This window comes from Geospiza fortis, unplaced genomic scaffold (genome assembly GCF_000277835.1).
Source record: "Geospiza fortis unplaced genomic scaffold, GeoFor_1.0 scaffold1257, whole genome shotgun sequence".
NCBI classification, from domain to species: domain Eukaryota; kingdom Metazoa; phylum Chordata; class Aves; order Passeriformes; family Thraupidae; genus Geospiza; species Geospiza fortis.
In genome coordinates, this window is record NW_005054658.1 from 187,257 (window position 1) to 204,691 (window position 17,435).

Below are 17,435 nucleotides of genomic sequence, written 5' to 3' on the forward strand. Positions count from 1 at the left end.
TTTAGAAACTGTTTAGGTATCCTCAAATCCTGATGTTTTCTTGGAAATTCTAGCCTAAGTTTATTCAGAACCATACTTCATAATTGTCCTTCATCAAACGCCTTTTGCAAGCCAAAACAAGCCAAATCCTTTCTTGTGAAACCTTAAAACCTCCAAAATTCCTTGCATAATTCTATTTATCATTTTTCCTTATCATTCCCATTTGAGCTCCTATTTCCTGGATGAGAATAGCCAAACTAGCACGAACTATTCTAGAGGTCATGGTGCTAGGATTTTGTAAATAGCTTGTATGAAACATACAAAGTTCATAATTTCCTGCTCTCTGTATCTTTCTTGCATACCACCCTCACTTCCTTCCTTCTGCACTTCCATCAAGTGATTCCTTCAAGTTAAGGGCACAAATTCTAACCAGTCTTAGTGCAAAAATTTCACACTATGAAATCTTACACCTTTTATTAGCTTTACAACCACTGAATCCTTCTTGTGATCCAGTTGCTGTCATATAGCGAGGCATAGGCTTCTATAGAAACCCTAGCCAAGCGGCAATTGAAGCACACAGTACAGAGCTGTATATCTACTGAAGTCATGACAGGTTTTTTTCTGGTGTGCTATGGGCTTTGGCCCTGCCCACAGTGTACTATCAAGTGCCAATTATATTGGCATTATTTTAATCAAAGCATTGAGTTAAACTTTGAAAATTTCAGAAAAAAAAGTCATTGAATGAAAATTGGTCTTATTTTGTTGACTGCAGATGCAGCTCAATCAGCTTAATATAATCCCTCCTGTACTGTTCAGCTTTGGCTGACATAACAGATGTTGCAGTGATTTTTAACAAGAAAATCTGTGTATTCAATGTGCATTAACATATATTAAAGATCCAATAGCTGTCTGTAAGTTTAGCATGTCTCAAGGACATTGATAAACTTCACAGTTTCCACTCTTCCTAATCTATCCTTTATTCAGCCTAACTACACCAAAAATGTGATGAAACCTAATGTGGCCATTTTATTCCCCAGTACTGTGCATATAATCCTCATTCATCTGCAGGCCATCATCATCTCTGTTTTTTTCCTTTAAAATTTTCTTTTTCTCTTCAGGATACACTTGTGTGGATTTTCTGATCTAGAACGAAGATAAAAATAGCCCAGTTATACTAAAAAGTTAAAGAGAAGAGGGTGTGTTCGAAAGAACAATCGAGTTTCTTAGTGTGCTACTTTAAAGATGACTTCCTTTAAAAATAAAATGAAACTGCATCTTTCTCTCTTTTAGATGATTGGAGAGGTGTTTTCTAGTCCAAATGCTTAAGCAGTCCAAACTGTTCTGTCTTTTATACTTAGAAAATACTAAATTGCAACTGCAGCTGAGGGAAGAGAAAGAGGACAGAAATGTAGGTGTAACTGGCCCCAGCTTTAAAGACTGCATTTGAACGTCATATAACTTTAGGAGTCTGAAAGTCTTACTCGTTTCTTAGCAGCTATAAGCAAAAAAATCAAATTTTGCTTTCATTTACAGCAGAGCAGCAGCACTGTAAATCATGTCTCTTTCCTGAGCTGTTTCCAAGGATGAACTTGTATTTATGATATTGTTATTCTGAGAACAGTGATTTTGGTATGTGCATCAAGGGAAGGAAAGATTGTGTGATTAAGACTGGCAAAAGGATGCTGAAAAGTATAGTGGGATCTTGAATACTTACAATTTTATTTGAGACCCAAACATTGAGTCATTTAACCTTTATCTTCTTGTAAACTGAAGATAACATTACATTACTTCCCAGCAGAGTTTGCAAGTTTGTTTTTTAAGGTAAAGGATTTTGGCATTCTTCAATGCAAAAGATTAATCTATAAAGTACAGAATACTGATTTCAAAAGGGAGTGACTTAATTTAGTATTCTAAAATCATTTTATAAAATTACTTTTATGACTTAGTTTAGTAATCTAAACTACACTTTAGGGCAATGAAGAAGTGAATTCACAGACTTTTGGCTAGCTGCACTTGCATTGAGCTCACTATTAAACCAGTTACATATTAATATTATACAGGAAGTATTTATATATACACTACATATATACTTATTGTTGTGCAATAGTGTATGCTGATACATATGCTCCTGCAGTCTATATACTGCTTGTTTGACAGATATATCTTGCACTATGTTGAATGGAAAATAAATTTTCTTTACATGGCATTCACATGCTGATTGCCTAGGCCTTATTTTAATGTTTATAAACATCTCTTTATAAATAAAAAGTGTGTGTGTGCTCCATTCTGGATAGGCATCGTTTGATTTGTCATGATGGAGGTGCCTTCCTCCTTCCTTTAAAGATTGAAGATGATGTAACCATGGACATGCTGTCTTATCCTCATAGTGTTATGCACTCATTTTTGACAGCTATTACTCTACTGACAACATGCTTAATGTAATAACATGGTCTGTAGGATTTTTCAATTCTCACATATCACCAGCACAAATACTAGTTCCAGTTCAAAAATTATTGGTTTTTACTTATTTTTCTTCTTTTTCTTTGCTCACTACTTCCTTCTTTTTTTTTTTCTTCCTGTGAAAGACTCTCAGAAAAGATAACTGCTCAGCATCCACAATTTAAACTTTAAATATTTGGTTTTAATTCTATATCTGTGTAAGAGACTTGGTAAGATGCATGGATTTGCAATTATCCAGAAATCAGGATTGCGAGCTCTCTGGAACAGTCAAAGTAAATATCTACACCTCATATGTGTAAAAATGGATCATATCTGCACATAACATGGCAGTAAATATGTGTACATCTATGGAAGTATAAGCTAGTTTTTTAAAGAATATGTATCCCAAATTTCTCCCTTTTTTAAATCACTTGTTCTGAAGAGTTGTTTACCTGCCTTAAAAATATGGAACAGTAATTATGGTTTTTTTCTAGTGTGATAACTGACTTTTTGGGGATCAAAAGCATAACTTATTTGTGACAGTTTTGTTTCTTTAAACTTTCAGATATGCAACTTTACCTTGGATGTATCTTGCATCCAGATCCTTCTCAACTTCAGATGTAGCTTTTATTTCCTACATCTCCTTAAATTTTGTGTTTGGCCTGTGTACCATGCTGGTGACGCTCTTACCTCGCTTGTTAGCTATAATTTCCAAAGTGCAGGTCAGTATCAAGTCTTTGGTTTGCCTTTTTCAAAACTGACATGTATACACACACATACATGCATATATATATTTGAGAATGTTCATGTGTGTTTATATATTTATACAGATAAGATTTCTCCTGAAGAAAAACATACAGTTCTTATATATATTCATGATTTTTCTATATTGACTGTTACCATCTTGAATTTTAACTTGTCTATAACCCAAAAAAGCATGCTGTAATAATGAAAAACAGTGTTAATTGAAACTTTGACATTTTCAAGACCATTAAGTTGTAATTGGCACATAATGGGAGCTGTTCTGGTCGATTAAATAGATTATATGCATTGTAAAATGTGTTTGAATAATATTGACATAAGAGATAAGCTGCATATCCCTAGGATCACTAATGCAATGTATGAATAGTAATTTATACAGCACATTCTCACTCTATGTATGTATTTTTAATTAGTCATAACGGTATTTAAACAACTTGATGGGAAGGGCTTCTAGAATGAGTATGACTCTATTCATGTACAGGTCAAAAACTTGATGTTTAAAGTCAAATCTGGATAATCTGTCATGCAAGAATGTAAGCAAATTCTGTATTGACTTGGGTTTAAGTTTGTGACGTAAATTTGATATTATTCAAATATTGAAATGTTAAGGAAATAGAAGAATCATGCTTACATGTATTTTGATACTGTCTATGAACTTCAACTAAGATTAGAATGTCATGGCTGTAGAAAGTCTAAAATGCAATATTATATAACCCTGAACCCCAAAATAGTTCACAACATGCACTTTAGAGTTCAGTTTACCATGAGTGAGATTTGAATGCAGTATCCAGTTTTGCAAGTCTGCTCATTAGGCTTTTGGAGGAAACTAATTTTTTCCCTTTTATCTTTATTCTCCTTCATCCTTCCGTGTCTTAATACAGAGTTTTCAGAACATCTACAATATCCTCAAATGGGCATTCATCATATTCCCACAATTCTGCCTAGGCCAGGGCTTAATAGAGCTTTCATACAATCAGATCAAGTTTGACCTGACCAGGAACTTTGGAATAGATTCTTATGTGAGCCCCTTTGAGATGGATTTCCTGGGCTGGATTTTTGTGGCAATGTCCCTCCAGGGAACACTACTACATCTGTTACGTCTTTTCCTTCATTGGGATCTCCTCTGGAAATCAAGGTTTGTTATCAATTGTATTCTGCCACAGTGGGCACCGAACTAATTTTTGGAGAGAGAAAATGGTGTGTTCCTTTGAAAAACTGAAGGTAAATACTTCTGATAACATGGTGTACCTGAATTAATGCAAACTTCAAAAACAGTACAAATAGTTGTTTTTCCCTTGAATTCTGATGAGAATTGGTCACCAAGTGCTAAGGGATTGCAACTAGAAAAATAAGAGTTATGCAGAGTGCAGCAAATTATGACCACTTTTCCATGTATCACTTATTATCATCTTCTGTTGTAGGGGTCATTGCTCAGTTAACAGCACGGACAGCCCTTCAGAGGATGTCGATGTAGAAATGGAGCGACAGAGACTCTTTGGTGGAAGAACTGGTAATGATGTCCTACTTCTGTACAACCTCAGCAAGTGTTATGGAGGTTTCAGTAAGAAGAACACAGCTGTGGAAAACATAAGCTTGGGCATACCAAGGGGAGAGGTAAAGGAGTATTTCTTTTTCCCCTTTTATAAAGTAACACTTTATTCTGAGCAATTGTTGAGACATACTCAGTGTGTCTACAGTGAAGGGTGTGTAGATAGCAGCAGAAAAGATTCAGCTGTAGTATTTCTTAAAATCAGTAACTGGATGAAAGCAGAAACTCTGATGGTGCTAAAGAAGCAACTATTGATTTATTTTTCAGTTAAGCATTCATCAGTATTAATTTTTTTTTACTTCTTGCTTATCTTTACCAAATTACTGTACTTTAGGCTAACATAAAAAGCAAGTAAGGCAGCATAGCAGTTTAGTGTTCAAAGAGAAAACAGAATACCCAACTCAAAAACAAACTATGGACTGCATCCTTAACATCCAGCACAATTTTGGTTCCCATGCTTAAATCATCACAGTACATTTGAATACAGTATATATAAATAAACTATTTCAATAAATCAGAATGCAGTGCTGAACATGTTTGTGTTTGGGAGCTTTATTCATTATTTGGATGGTTTGAGGAATTGCAGATATTAATTTCTAAACTACTGAGGAAGAAAATGCTTTTCTTGGCTGCTAATACAAAGTTGGAAGATCTGAGAAACTTGCACTTGGCAGTACAGGCGCAGTGATGTTCCTGCTACTTACTGATCAGCTGTTGGGTAACTGAGGTAACCAGGAGGATAGCATTGATGATTAAAGCCTATAAATCAATAAGAAAGTTCATGAAAAAAGTATTTAGGAATCATAAAGGGCTATGTGTAGGCTTAATATGAATCCTATCCTAGCTTAAGCATTAAGTTATTGCAGCTAGGAGCCTGAAATAAGTGTTCAAAATGAATGTGCCTCTTGGATGTTTGGTGTTCAGCTGTACAGAATGAAGCAGCTCATGACAAGTTTGGAAATATTCACTCTATGGACTGATATCCAGGGTGTGGAAGCAGGACCTAAAATCCTCCTGTTCAAATGTAGCATTTACTGATAATATGGATAAATAATGGGTTTGATTCTTGGGCAGGGTTTTCAGAGGAGGGCTAGAATGCTAAATAAGTCACTTCTGGTAATTAGCACATGCATTATATCCATATATAGTTTCTTACTGACATATAATTGGAAATGTAGAAAAGGGAGAAATTTGAAGTGGTAATATTTCTTATTTTTTCAGTACAGCATATTGATTTTTTTTCCCCCAATATCTCTGATAGTGTTTTGGACTCCTGGGAACAAATGGAGCTGGGAAAAGCACAACATTTAAGATGCTGACTGGAGACATCATCCCATCTGCAGGACGTGCTGTTATCAGGACTCCTACTGGGTAAATAACACAGGGTTTGATCAGAATAGTGCTAATTGATAATGCACATGATCAAAGACTCAGCATGTCTTCAGTCCTTTATACTGTACTCTAGGGACCTATTTTGTTCTCTTTTAAATGTATATTGCTTTGTTGCTGTTAAATCTCTGTGGAAAAGCTTTTTAGCATTATTTAATTCTGTTTGACAGCTGTGTTAATTGAGAATAAACTTGTCTACTAGCAAAAGAGAAACTCTAAGAAGACTTAATATACATCCTTTTAAAACTTTTAAAAAAAGCTTAACATATGTTAAAATCCATGGACATATATCCCCCTACAAGTTCTGCACTTGAGTTTTCCAGGCTTAGGTAGATGACCAGTGCTTCAAGTGGGTAATTTTAAAATATTTTCTTACACTAATGTACTTCAGAGTCATAAATTAATTACTTGATCAATATGCTATATATTAGAATAAGAGGTAGTGTTGGTGAGATTTATCATTCTGATGGACTGATAAAAGAATAATGGACTTTAGGTTAGATGTAACCAATAATTTCATTTTTCCCAGCAAAATTGAAGGGAAAAGAAAGTTATTTTTTTCAGTCAGTAATAAATATGCATATACACATATGTAAATGGCTTTTGGGCTCTTTTCTTTTCCTAAATGATGTAAATTCCAAAATCTTTTTTGGACAAGGACAAGTCAAGAGTTTAATTAAGAAATTTTTAGAGGAAGCATTTTTGAATTTTCAAAATGGCAAGTTACATTTCTTTGGTCTAGAAATCAAATGCTTTCATAGATCAGTGTTTCCTTACTTCTTTACAGAGATAATGATCATCAGATTTAACTTCAAAGATAAGTAGCTTCAGTCATTGCAAATTTTAGTTTTCTGGAAAATTTGCACTTTTGAAATGGACAATATCACCAATATCTAACATAATTTTAATTCAAAGTGTTTTCACATTATCTTTCATAGCAAGTCATACAAAGTGTAGATCATAAAGCAGAAATGTTTTTAAAAACATTTTTAAAATGGATTTTGGGAAAATTATACTTAAGAGAAGAAGTGGTGTGAGTGAGACTTTACAATGGTTAGACAGACTTTTAGATGGTTGTTTTCACTTATAATTTTCCAGACTTTTTTAAAAATATTTTTTTGTCTTAAAAAGAAGACAAAATTTTTCAGAGATTGATCAAAATTAAAAATAAGAGAAGTGATTTAAAATTAGATAAAAATCAACATTTGTTATTCTTTGGAACTGATGAATGGTATTTTACCTCCCGGTACACGATATGATGGAAGCCAGAAGTTTACAGCATGAGTCTGAAGAGGATTTGGGATTTGGAAAAATAAAATTATCTGTAATATATCTTTTTAAAATAAAATATCTCCATTAGGGCATCAGGACATTTAAGCTCCCATGTTTTGTTTTGATTCTGAGCAGTATTTTGCTGTAGATTTTAATGGGACTTGTCTTGGGTCTCACCTGTGCATTCATGGATCACATGTGACTGACTATCCCTGCGCAATGTCGTTGCAGGTCTGTATTTGGGCAAATGATTTGATCCAGCAGGAAAATTCCAAAATTTTAACATCTACTTGCAAGCAAATATAAAGTTATAAGAATACAATTCATTGTTATATATATTGACACTTACAGTATGTTTGCTGACTACTACATGTTTTTTTAGAACCCCCTAAAATAATTTCAAAAAATTACAAAACACTTCACCAATGCCTGGATTCCTTTTATCAGTTGTGTTGCTATGTACCTGTGGTTAAATGGCTAAAAATGCTTCTGAGGTCAGCTAGCCAGCTACTGGCTTTTGACAATAGGCTAAATGGTGTCCCTGGAAACTGTGTGTGTCACTTTCATTTCCCATACTGTGTTTTATAAATCCAACATGAAAGCATGTATTAAGATGCAATGTTATTTACCATATACTAAAACATAGGTAATGAAATTTGACACACTTTAGGAGGCTTGAGAGAAAGCCTCAGACAATTGAATTTCAGTGTACAAAATACCCTTGACAACAATAATTATCGCCTTGTATTATGGTGGTGTCAGTCGAGTTTATGGATTTTTTGTGTTTGCAGGGGCTGAAGTGAGTGTAAATCCTGTATTCCCAAGATTTCAAAACTTAATGCTAATTCAAGAAGGCAACCTTAAGTAAGAGCTGCTATTACACAGTAGCTAAACTTAGAGAAACAAACGATTTGAGGCTGTGAGAAGAAATTAATGTCCCTCCTGACTTTGTTCCTTGCTTCATTATTTTGGAAACTGCTGTTGAGCAGATCATGGTGCATTGTGTTGCTGTACTCCTGAAAATCATGAAGAGGAAAGTTTGCTGGCTCTTCCAGAGATGTGATGGTAACCACAACAGGTCTGGAGAGCTATTCCTCAGCAGCTAAGAATGACCAAAATTACTAATTGCAGGGAATTTTAGGTGGATTAATTTTCATTTATGTCTCAGATAAATGAAGGAAGGTATGGTAAGAAGGCTTCTCCTTTTCTTACTCTGGTAGTGTACTCAGAAACCTGGTGTTCCTGGCACAAAGCCCACAGTCAGCAGAAGAAAGCAGCTGCTGATCACAGCTGCAAAACATTTCTTGGTCAGCAGAATTAGTTTTTGCTTAAAATTTACATCATGAAGGAGATTCCATAAAAACATTATCTCTGATACCTGTTCCTGATGAATAATACAGCTTAGATGTAGATCCCACCTCTTTTGGGTTTGACTGGAAAATACACATCTTTTGTCCTCTGTCACTGTGAGAGGATGAAACATTGTACTTTGATGGATCCTTCACAGAATCATAAAATGGTTTGGGTTGGAAGGGACCTTTAAGGTCATGTAGTTCCAACCCCTCTCCCTGGGCAGGGACACTTTCCGCTAGACCAGCTTGATCAAAGCTACATCTAACCTTGAACACTTCCAGGGATGCAGCATCCATGGCTTCCCAGGGCAACCTGTTCCTGTGACTCACCACCCCCACAGTAAAGAATTTCTTCCTAACATCTAGTCTAACCCTACTTTGATGATGTATTCTTCATGATCAAATAATTAAATGAGTATGTAAAATTACTATCATAAACATTGGAGAACCTAACTAATTTTATTCCATGCAGAAAATCCTTAATTCATAACAGATTTCATTTCCTTGAATGGAATGCTTCAAGGCTTTTGGTTTAAAAACAAATTAAAAAACAAAGAAACCAAATAAAAGCCAAACAAATCCATGCATACCTTTTCCTTCTTGATACTGAATTTGAAATGAAGTCAGGAGTGCCTTTTGAGGCAAGTGCGGTGATAATGACATTGAATTTTATTAGACAGCAGTTGCACCTTGGAAGAACATGAATTCTAGAAACAGAAGATGGGATTTTTCAAAGGTATAAGTTGAACGCAAAGTAGAATTTTTGAAAGGTAGACCTAAAACATCTTGGAAGTATAGGGGTTTATAGAGAAAGAGCCTCAAACACCAGTAATTAACTTGTATTCAAGGAATTTCTGCTACAGTCTCAAAGAAATTTTTAAAATATGCTTCTGAGAAATAGCTTCCTTTTTTAACAGGACATAAGAGCAGATTCACAACATCTTTAAGTACTTTCAAAAGATTCATTGTCCTCTAGGTTGGTTGTTTGCTAAATGCTTAATAACACACACAAAAAAAAAAAAGCTTATTCATAAGAATCTGAGAGAGATCTATGTCTGTTTTCATAACAAAAGCTAATAAAATCCATAGAGGATAGGTATTAGGTATGTTATTTTTCAGTACCACTGGGATTCATAAGTCAGGGTGTCATTAAGTGGGAATATTTATGAAATACTAAAGCCAACTTCATCTTTTCTGCAAATTGGTTTTTACAGGGCTTCTTTGGTGGCAAAATGATTTTGAGGGAGGGAAAGGATTCTGATCTGTTTTAATTGGGGTTTTCTCTTTTTGACACACTACAAATTAAGTAGATATTTTAAATGCACTATATGCCTGAACGGTGTATCTTACAATTTGTGTGACCAACGCACGTTTATAGTATACAAGCTGAGCAGTCTACAAAAAACCTGTTTTTTTAAAATGTTCATATGCCTCTGCAGAAAACATTTTTGGCAACTTATATAACCTTTGTAGGTCCATTCTAATTGTTACTGTTATGTGATTAAAATAGTCAGAGAATTAATAGGAATTTATGACCAACCACAGCCAATCATGTGAATATTATGCCTTTCACAGGGGATTTTACTTTTTAATTGTTTTGCATACCTCATTATTATCACTGTTATCAGTGACATATCTGTGGAAAAGAATCAGAAAAGTAATTAGCTTCTAGAGAGTGCGTCTCCATATTCAGGATATTTGCCACCTCAATATTGAAGAGCGACAAAGAAACAAGCAGCATTGAAACAGTTACTTCAGAAGGCTTGGAAACAAAACAATGATAGCAAGGTATCAGGAGTACCTCTCATAAAGGGCAGAAATATCAAAAGCAAAACCAATAATTACTAGAAAGTAGACTATTTGAATAAGGTTTGTTTAATTGTACTTAGAAAGTATGGTTTTATAAGACATTAAGAGACTGACAGGCTTTTAAAGAGTTGCAAAGCTTAAATATGTTTAATAATTAACTGCATGATCTGCTTGACAATTAGAAGAGTTCTTTGTGTTTTCTGTAGCACAGCTGTTGCTCTACAAGAGTAAAAATGGACTAAAATTATCTCATGCTTGGCTCTACTGCCATAACTAGATTGCCACCAGTGCGGGAGCTGTCTAAATGAAAGGTAGTGAATGAAACTGTAAACATTTTTGTAGTTACTTTTTCTGTCAAACTGCTTGAAGAAGTAAGGTCTGCATTAAATATGTACAAAGAAAAGCTGACACTTAACAAAGTGGTATAACAAAGGAGAACAAAGTGAATCTTCATAGTCTTTGAATGTCTGTTGGGCTAATGTATCAGCAGATACTGTACATCTGTTCCACTTTTTTGTGTTTGTGTTCTTTGGCCAAGCTTTATTTTCTTTCCCTTTCTATAATTGTGTTTAAACCCTCCTTAGTGACACTGTCATAAAACCTCGCTAAAGTGAAGAGCACAAAACACAGCTTTGAAGAGAAAGTGTCAAAATCCTTTTAAGTGTCGTGACAAAGTCAATGTAAAATAATGAATAATGTGACTGGTGGTTTGTTTGCGTTTTTGGTGCCCTCTATTTTGCAATCTTTTCTGTTGTACTTTGCTGTATAGAGATGACTTCAAGTTCATACTTAGAGTGCAGTGGGATGCATATGCAAAAAAATAGATAAACCAAGTAACATCTTATTCATAAGTTGCGCCATCAAAGACTGAAGCATTTGGCAGTCTTCCTTGTGTAATTAATTTATCTCCCATGAATTTCCATCTTCCTTCTGCACAGAGATCCTCCATGACAGCAATTCCCCATCCTATTTGAATTGTGTCAGTCATCTCAGCTGTTGGATTACAAAGTCATACGAGCAAAGAACTGCTCTACAAAGAGGGAAAAGTAAAATATTTCTTTATAGCTAGAACTTCAACTCTTTTGATAGGTATGATATTCAGCTTGATAAATAATTAAAATGTAGTTCAAATAGCTTAACTTGAAAGGAAGAATAAATTTACATAAATATAATGGCTGAAATGGCTGTTTTTACACTGTATATCAGTATAATTAGTCTAATTATAATGAAGCTATAGTTACATTAATTATATTTTAACCTTGATTTTCTGTAATGTTAATTGAGCATTAGTATGCACTGAATTGAATGTGCAGTTATGAGTACAATGAAATGTCTAAGTACTTTTGCAATTTGTAAATTTATATTTCATTTTGACTAATTAATGGAATTTATCTCTCTGTAGAAACAGATATATATATGTGGTATTGTAAGTACCAAATATATCACTGCTTTTAATTGCATTGAAAAACTGCAGAAAAGGCATATAAAAGTGAAACAAAGTGCACAGCAGAGCCAAAAGCGAAAGAATTTTTCCAAAACCAGCCATAAGACTGATTTCAGGATACTGAGTTGTCTCTGGAAACCCAACACTGGGGCTTACCTTTGAATTACAGCCCACAACCACCTATAAGCAATGTTAGTAATGGTAGTAACCATTGTAAAAAACAAGATCCAAATCTAGTTCTACAATAGCTACTCCTGCCTTCTCGAAACTGCAGGTCCTGTTTACACAGGAGAAGGAAACAGGTTTTGTCCAAGATCATATTCACTCCTCCCAGTGGTTATGTCTCCTTTCAGTGTCAGCAAAGGCTTTCTGACCGTAGTGCCCCATGCCTCCCCCATATAACCTGTAATCAGATTTCAGGGCTTTCTTTAAGCACTCAGAATAAATAGATCAATGTAAAAAGCCTTGCAATGGTCTGGGGAAGAACAATTTTGAATCAAAAAATTTCTATACTCTGATTTTGGTTTATGATATTCCCAGTATCTTGAAAATCTGGCAAGTTTCTTTCCTCAATAATACAAACCTATAAGGTAAACACTCCATAGTGAGGAAAGTCTTATTGAGTACCGAATATTTTCTCAGGATGTTTTGCACCAAGATATCATGATTCTCACCAAAATACTTAGACAGGGATGGAATAGAAAATCTTCCATGCTTCAAGTGCTAGACTCCACTATATTTCTTGAGTATGCCAGATGTTCTGTTGACCATTTCTAAAGGAGTTCTAGAAATGCAATTCTGCAACTTTAAAACTATATTTAAAATATAAAGATTTCTGGAAATATTCTGGTGATGTAATTTGTTGCAGCTGTTCACTCTAAAGGAAAGCTTAACTAACGAGGGGAAGTATTGACTGAACATAAGGATGTAGTCTAAAAATGAAGAAGAAAAATGAAGAAGAAAATATGTTTTATATCTTAACTTGATCAGCTGATGTAATCAAAATTACTAACAGAATTTATAGATAACAAGTATGCTGTGTTATTATAAAGATACCGAAAATTGTGTAGTAGTGTAAAAGCTTAGTGTAAAAGTGTTTTACTCCCCATAGTTTTAGATATTACATTAGATTTCATTGTGTCTATTGTACTATGGACAAAAGCCTGAGAGGGGTTGGAATTCATACTTGCATGTTCTTTCTCTCTATAAAATGAGCTGTTTTTTTTCCTCCTGTATGTCTTGGTTTTAATGTGAATAGTTTAGTGAAAAATTATGGCATCCTGATAATGGCTGTTTTTCTCTGGCTTGAGAATAAAAAGAATCAGCATTTTTCTGCATGCCAATATATATTTTAGAAAATATTAAAAATATATCTTTTGAATTTGATTCTGATAATAGCATATATGATGATGTTTGTTAAGGAAGAAAAGGATTACAATTAGTTTAATTAATCAAATCAGAAATTTATTGAAAAAAGGGAAAAATATTTACAGTATATAATTTACTGAGAAGATTTTTCTGGTATCAAGCCATATCTACTTGTAATGTTCATTTAATTCAGACCCATAAAAAGGAAATCTGAGAGATTAATTGAATTTCAAGGAAAATCAATTTGCTAAGACAGGAGCTTGTTTTCTGTTGTACAATACCTACTAGAATTAAAAATGATAATGTGTTTTCTTTTCATCTATTTTTTATTTATATTGTTTATACCTTCAGAAAAAACGTAGGACCTGGCTAAACAAAACTGAATGATAATGTCCAGAATTTTGGTTTGGAAATCTACTCTGTGATATTGATGAGGGAAGATGAGGTATTATACTGCACATTAAAAAAAAAAAGTATCCTAATATGTCTTTTTTTTTTTTTTGGTCTTCTGGTCGGATTGTTTTTGAGTTGACAGATACAGAGATGAGGGGGAGGAGTGAGGTGGAAAGGTCCACGAGTTCTTTAGTGAATGCCATAGAATCTCTGCATTAATGGGAAGTCTTGAAGCGTTCAGGGTCAGCACTAATGGATAAAGTTGCAAGATAAGGGACCAAACTGAGTAAGAATATTAAATGATGCATTCTCACTTTGCCCTCATTTTATGAAAGCTAAAGGTCAGTGGCTGGGATGCTGTTCACCTAAGACTGGGTGCATTAGATGGGCAGAGCACTAGAATCCTGTGTGTACAATTAGCACTGAGGACACTTTTCATTTCCTGATGCAAACTGGGTAAGGATGCTCTAATATAGTTCTGGCTAAAGAACATTAGATGTCTGTTGTTTTTTTGCAGCTGTCCACATTTAACTTTTTGTTCTTCATGGTAGGGGCCCATTGCAGACAAGATGTTTCTATCCAGCTCCAGGGTTCATGCTGAGTAAATGTCCCTGAAATTACCCCTGAGTGTGATTTGTTCTCTTCTGACTGAACTTGGCATATTATCAAAAGCCCAGTCTCTTTTTTCTCAAAAGACAGCAGCTGCACCAAAAGAATACCCTGTGCCTGAATCTTCCTAGCAAAACAAACCTCAGACACGTCTCTCTATGTTCAACAGCATCTAGTTAACATTTCACTGTGAATAGTATTTCGCTATGTTAGAATTAACTAAATAAGGAATCCACTGCTTCTGACTGGTTATATAAAATGATCAGCATTATTCAATCCATATATTATGGTAAACATGACTATAGAAAAAGGTTTTAATTTTTCATATGTATGATTGGAAATTGAGACAGTAAAAATTCTGGATATACATCATTGAAAATGTCCTATAGGTGGATATAAGTTAATGAGGAACACTCCTATTATCCTCTTTCCCCTATCACCTTCTATTTTTTGCTCTTTATTTAGAGAGGTGTCTACAGGCAGATACCTTCTGTAGCACCATCCAAACCAGCCAAGATACCACGATTTTATAATTTTTGCCATTAACAGCAAAGGACCATTCTAATTAGTCTATGGCAAGGTTTGTCATAATCATGTTAATTTATCTTTTGATAGCATTAAAATATATTTTCATGCTGTGGTTCATTATGAAAAATGCAGAATTTTTTTTCTCCCCAGACTCCTGAATCTTGTTAACAGGAGATACATATTTATATTTTCACTAGTGCTAGTATTTGTAGATCCTGCAGTTAACAGATTTACTTTGTGTCTAAATGATTAATCATATATTTAGTTCTTTTAATCAGAAATGTAAAAAACCACTTAGAGGAAAAACATTCTGTTACTCAGAATCTTTTGAAAACTTTTTTCCTTCAAAGCTCAGATTTTTTTATTATTAAGTATCTTCATTTTGATAGGTCTTTCTGTACATGTAAATCAGCATCGTTGAGTGTTGAATTAGATGTTGGAATAAATAGGATAGATTTAGTGTCATTATGGGTAATGAGACACCCTTGCAATCAAGCTTGCTTCTTAGCAATGAATGTAATTTCAAGTAATGCTGTAAATCTACAAAGTGAAGACCAAAGTCTCTTAAATCAGGATAATTTTAAACCTTTTCCTGTATTGTCTTTTAAGTTACAAGGCTTTAATATCCTGTTTTTTGTTTTGCTCTTATTGTTTAGAGAATGCACGCGTGCGTATGTATTGTCACAGACACACAAAGAATACCCAGCAAAATTTCCCTCTCTCTCAAGTCCTTCCTCTTCAATATTCAATGAGATTGATATGAATATGATATTCTATATAGTATAACATCTAGTATGAGCAATGCATGGTTTGAAATTTACTACCAATACTAAATTTGGTAGTATTTAGAGGCAGATACTACCAAAAAGAGAAGTAAAACTGGTGAGCACCAATTCTCATGGATGTGTTGGTCTGTTGACCTTGACACACATGCTCTCACAACAGTCTCAACATGCTGGTGGCTGTGCTAACCCAAAAGGGACAAAAAGTGTGCATCCTGTATGGATGGTGCTGCACTAAGTAACCACAGCAAAGAGACTCAAACTCCTTTATCTGCAGAGTTCAGGTTATGTGTTTTTGCCTTGTATCCCAAGTGTGGAACCCAGGGCCATGGGATTTGTTCAACATTCAAATATTTTTCTTTGAACAGGTCTGAAATGGACATACTCTCTGCTAGCTCTGAAGGTATTCTTATTGGATATTGTCCACAACAAGATGCCCTGGATGAACTTTTAACAGGTTGGGAGCATCTTTATTATTACTGCACACTGCGTGGAATTCCAAAGCAAGATATCCATAAGGTAACTATCCAGAACAGATTTGCAGGGGGAGCTATTGCCTGGCTAGTCTGCGGGTTTATAGAACAATTGTACCTTTTGAACATGAGAAACTAGCTAATATTTAATCTTAACAACTTCAGTAATAAGGTTTTTCATTACCACAATTTTATTTAAATAATGTGGATTCTTTCTGTCTGTTATGCCAGTTCAAAACACAATAACATCACTGCAGATAGTAAAATAACATTATTGCAAATGAAATCTCTGGCACAAAACCCCTAAAAGAAGTTAAATTTATGAGTGGTTCAATGCCTTCACTATCACACATGAGGAACTGTGAGAGAACACCACGCTTTGAGTCTTGTATGTCTGACAAACTCTTTTCTTCAGAGATACCATTTAACTTTGAAGGAACTAAAAATTGTTGTATGATTCTGTATAGATAAATGAAATACCTGGGTGCTGGGATAGGAGCTGTCAGCATCCTGCTGTCTTAAACTTCACAAGATGGGAGCAGTCTCTCAAATTCTCCAGCTGCTACACAAAGTTTGGGTTGTCCAGGGAGAAAAGGCCACAGAAAATGCTTAGAGAACTTGCTAGCATACAAGTTGACAATATCTGGGAATATCACTGGGAACTTGGATTTGCAGATGGAGGTGTAGCTGTGTGACAGTGGTCACAAGGGTTTTTGGGTGAAGGAAGAGACGAGATCTTTGACTCTATGATCAGAAAGTTTGATTTATTATTTTATGATATATATATACTACAGTATAACTGTACTACAAAGAAAAAGCAAAAGAGCTTTTCAGAAGCTTGCTAAGCTAAGAATAAAAAAGTAAAGAATGATAACACACGATCTGGCTTTGACAGACTGCGAGAGCTAGCTCTGCTGTGACTAGTCACTGAACTAAAACATCTACACCAGACCAATCACGAGTCACCCTGTTGCATTCCACAGCAGCAGATAATTATTGTTTACTTTTTGTTTCTAAGGCTTCAGCTTCTCAGAAAGAAAAAATCCTAAAGAAAAATTTTTAGTAAAAAAGATGTCTGTGACATAGCTGTGCTGATCAGCAGACTGAACTTTTTTCTGTAGCGAGGCAAAAATCAGCGGATACCAGAAATTAAGTACGAAACAGATACAGTGTAAAATATGTTTTTTTTTCTGTATCAGAAGATGGAAGTTTACAATATGGCCTCACTTGAGCTGCTCAGTCTTGTTTGCTTAATTGCATCTCTATTAACATGAGAAAACATGTAGT

At 34.6% G+C, this 17,435-nt stretch overlaps 1 protein-coding gene across 1 annotated transcript in view; it reads left to right on the forward strand.

Moving 5' to 3' along the window:
- The window catches only part of ABCA13 (ATP binding cassette subfamily A member 13), a 169,538-nt gene that overhangs the window by 124,447 nt on the left and 27,656 nt on the right, over positions 1 to 17,435 (forward strand). Inside the window, exons 44-48 of the mRNA XM_031064927.1 lie at positions 2,984 to 3,140; positions 4,062 to 4,315; positions 4,602 to 4,794; positions 5,991 to 6,100; positions 16,044 to 16,194. Coding sequence (XP_030920787.1) covers positions 2,984 to 3,140; positions 4,062 to 4,315; positions 4,602 to 4,794; positions 5,991 to 6,100; positions 16,044 to 16,194 — 865 coding nt within the window. The remainder of the gene's footprint in view (positions 1 to 2,983; positions 3,141 to 4,061; positions 4,316 to 4,601; positions 4,795 to 5,990; positions 6,101 to 16,043; positions 16,195 to 17,435) is intronic.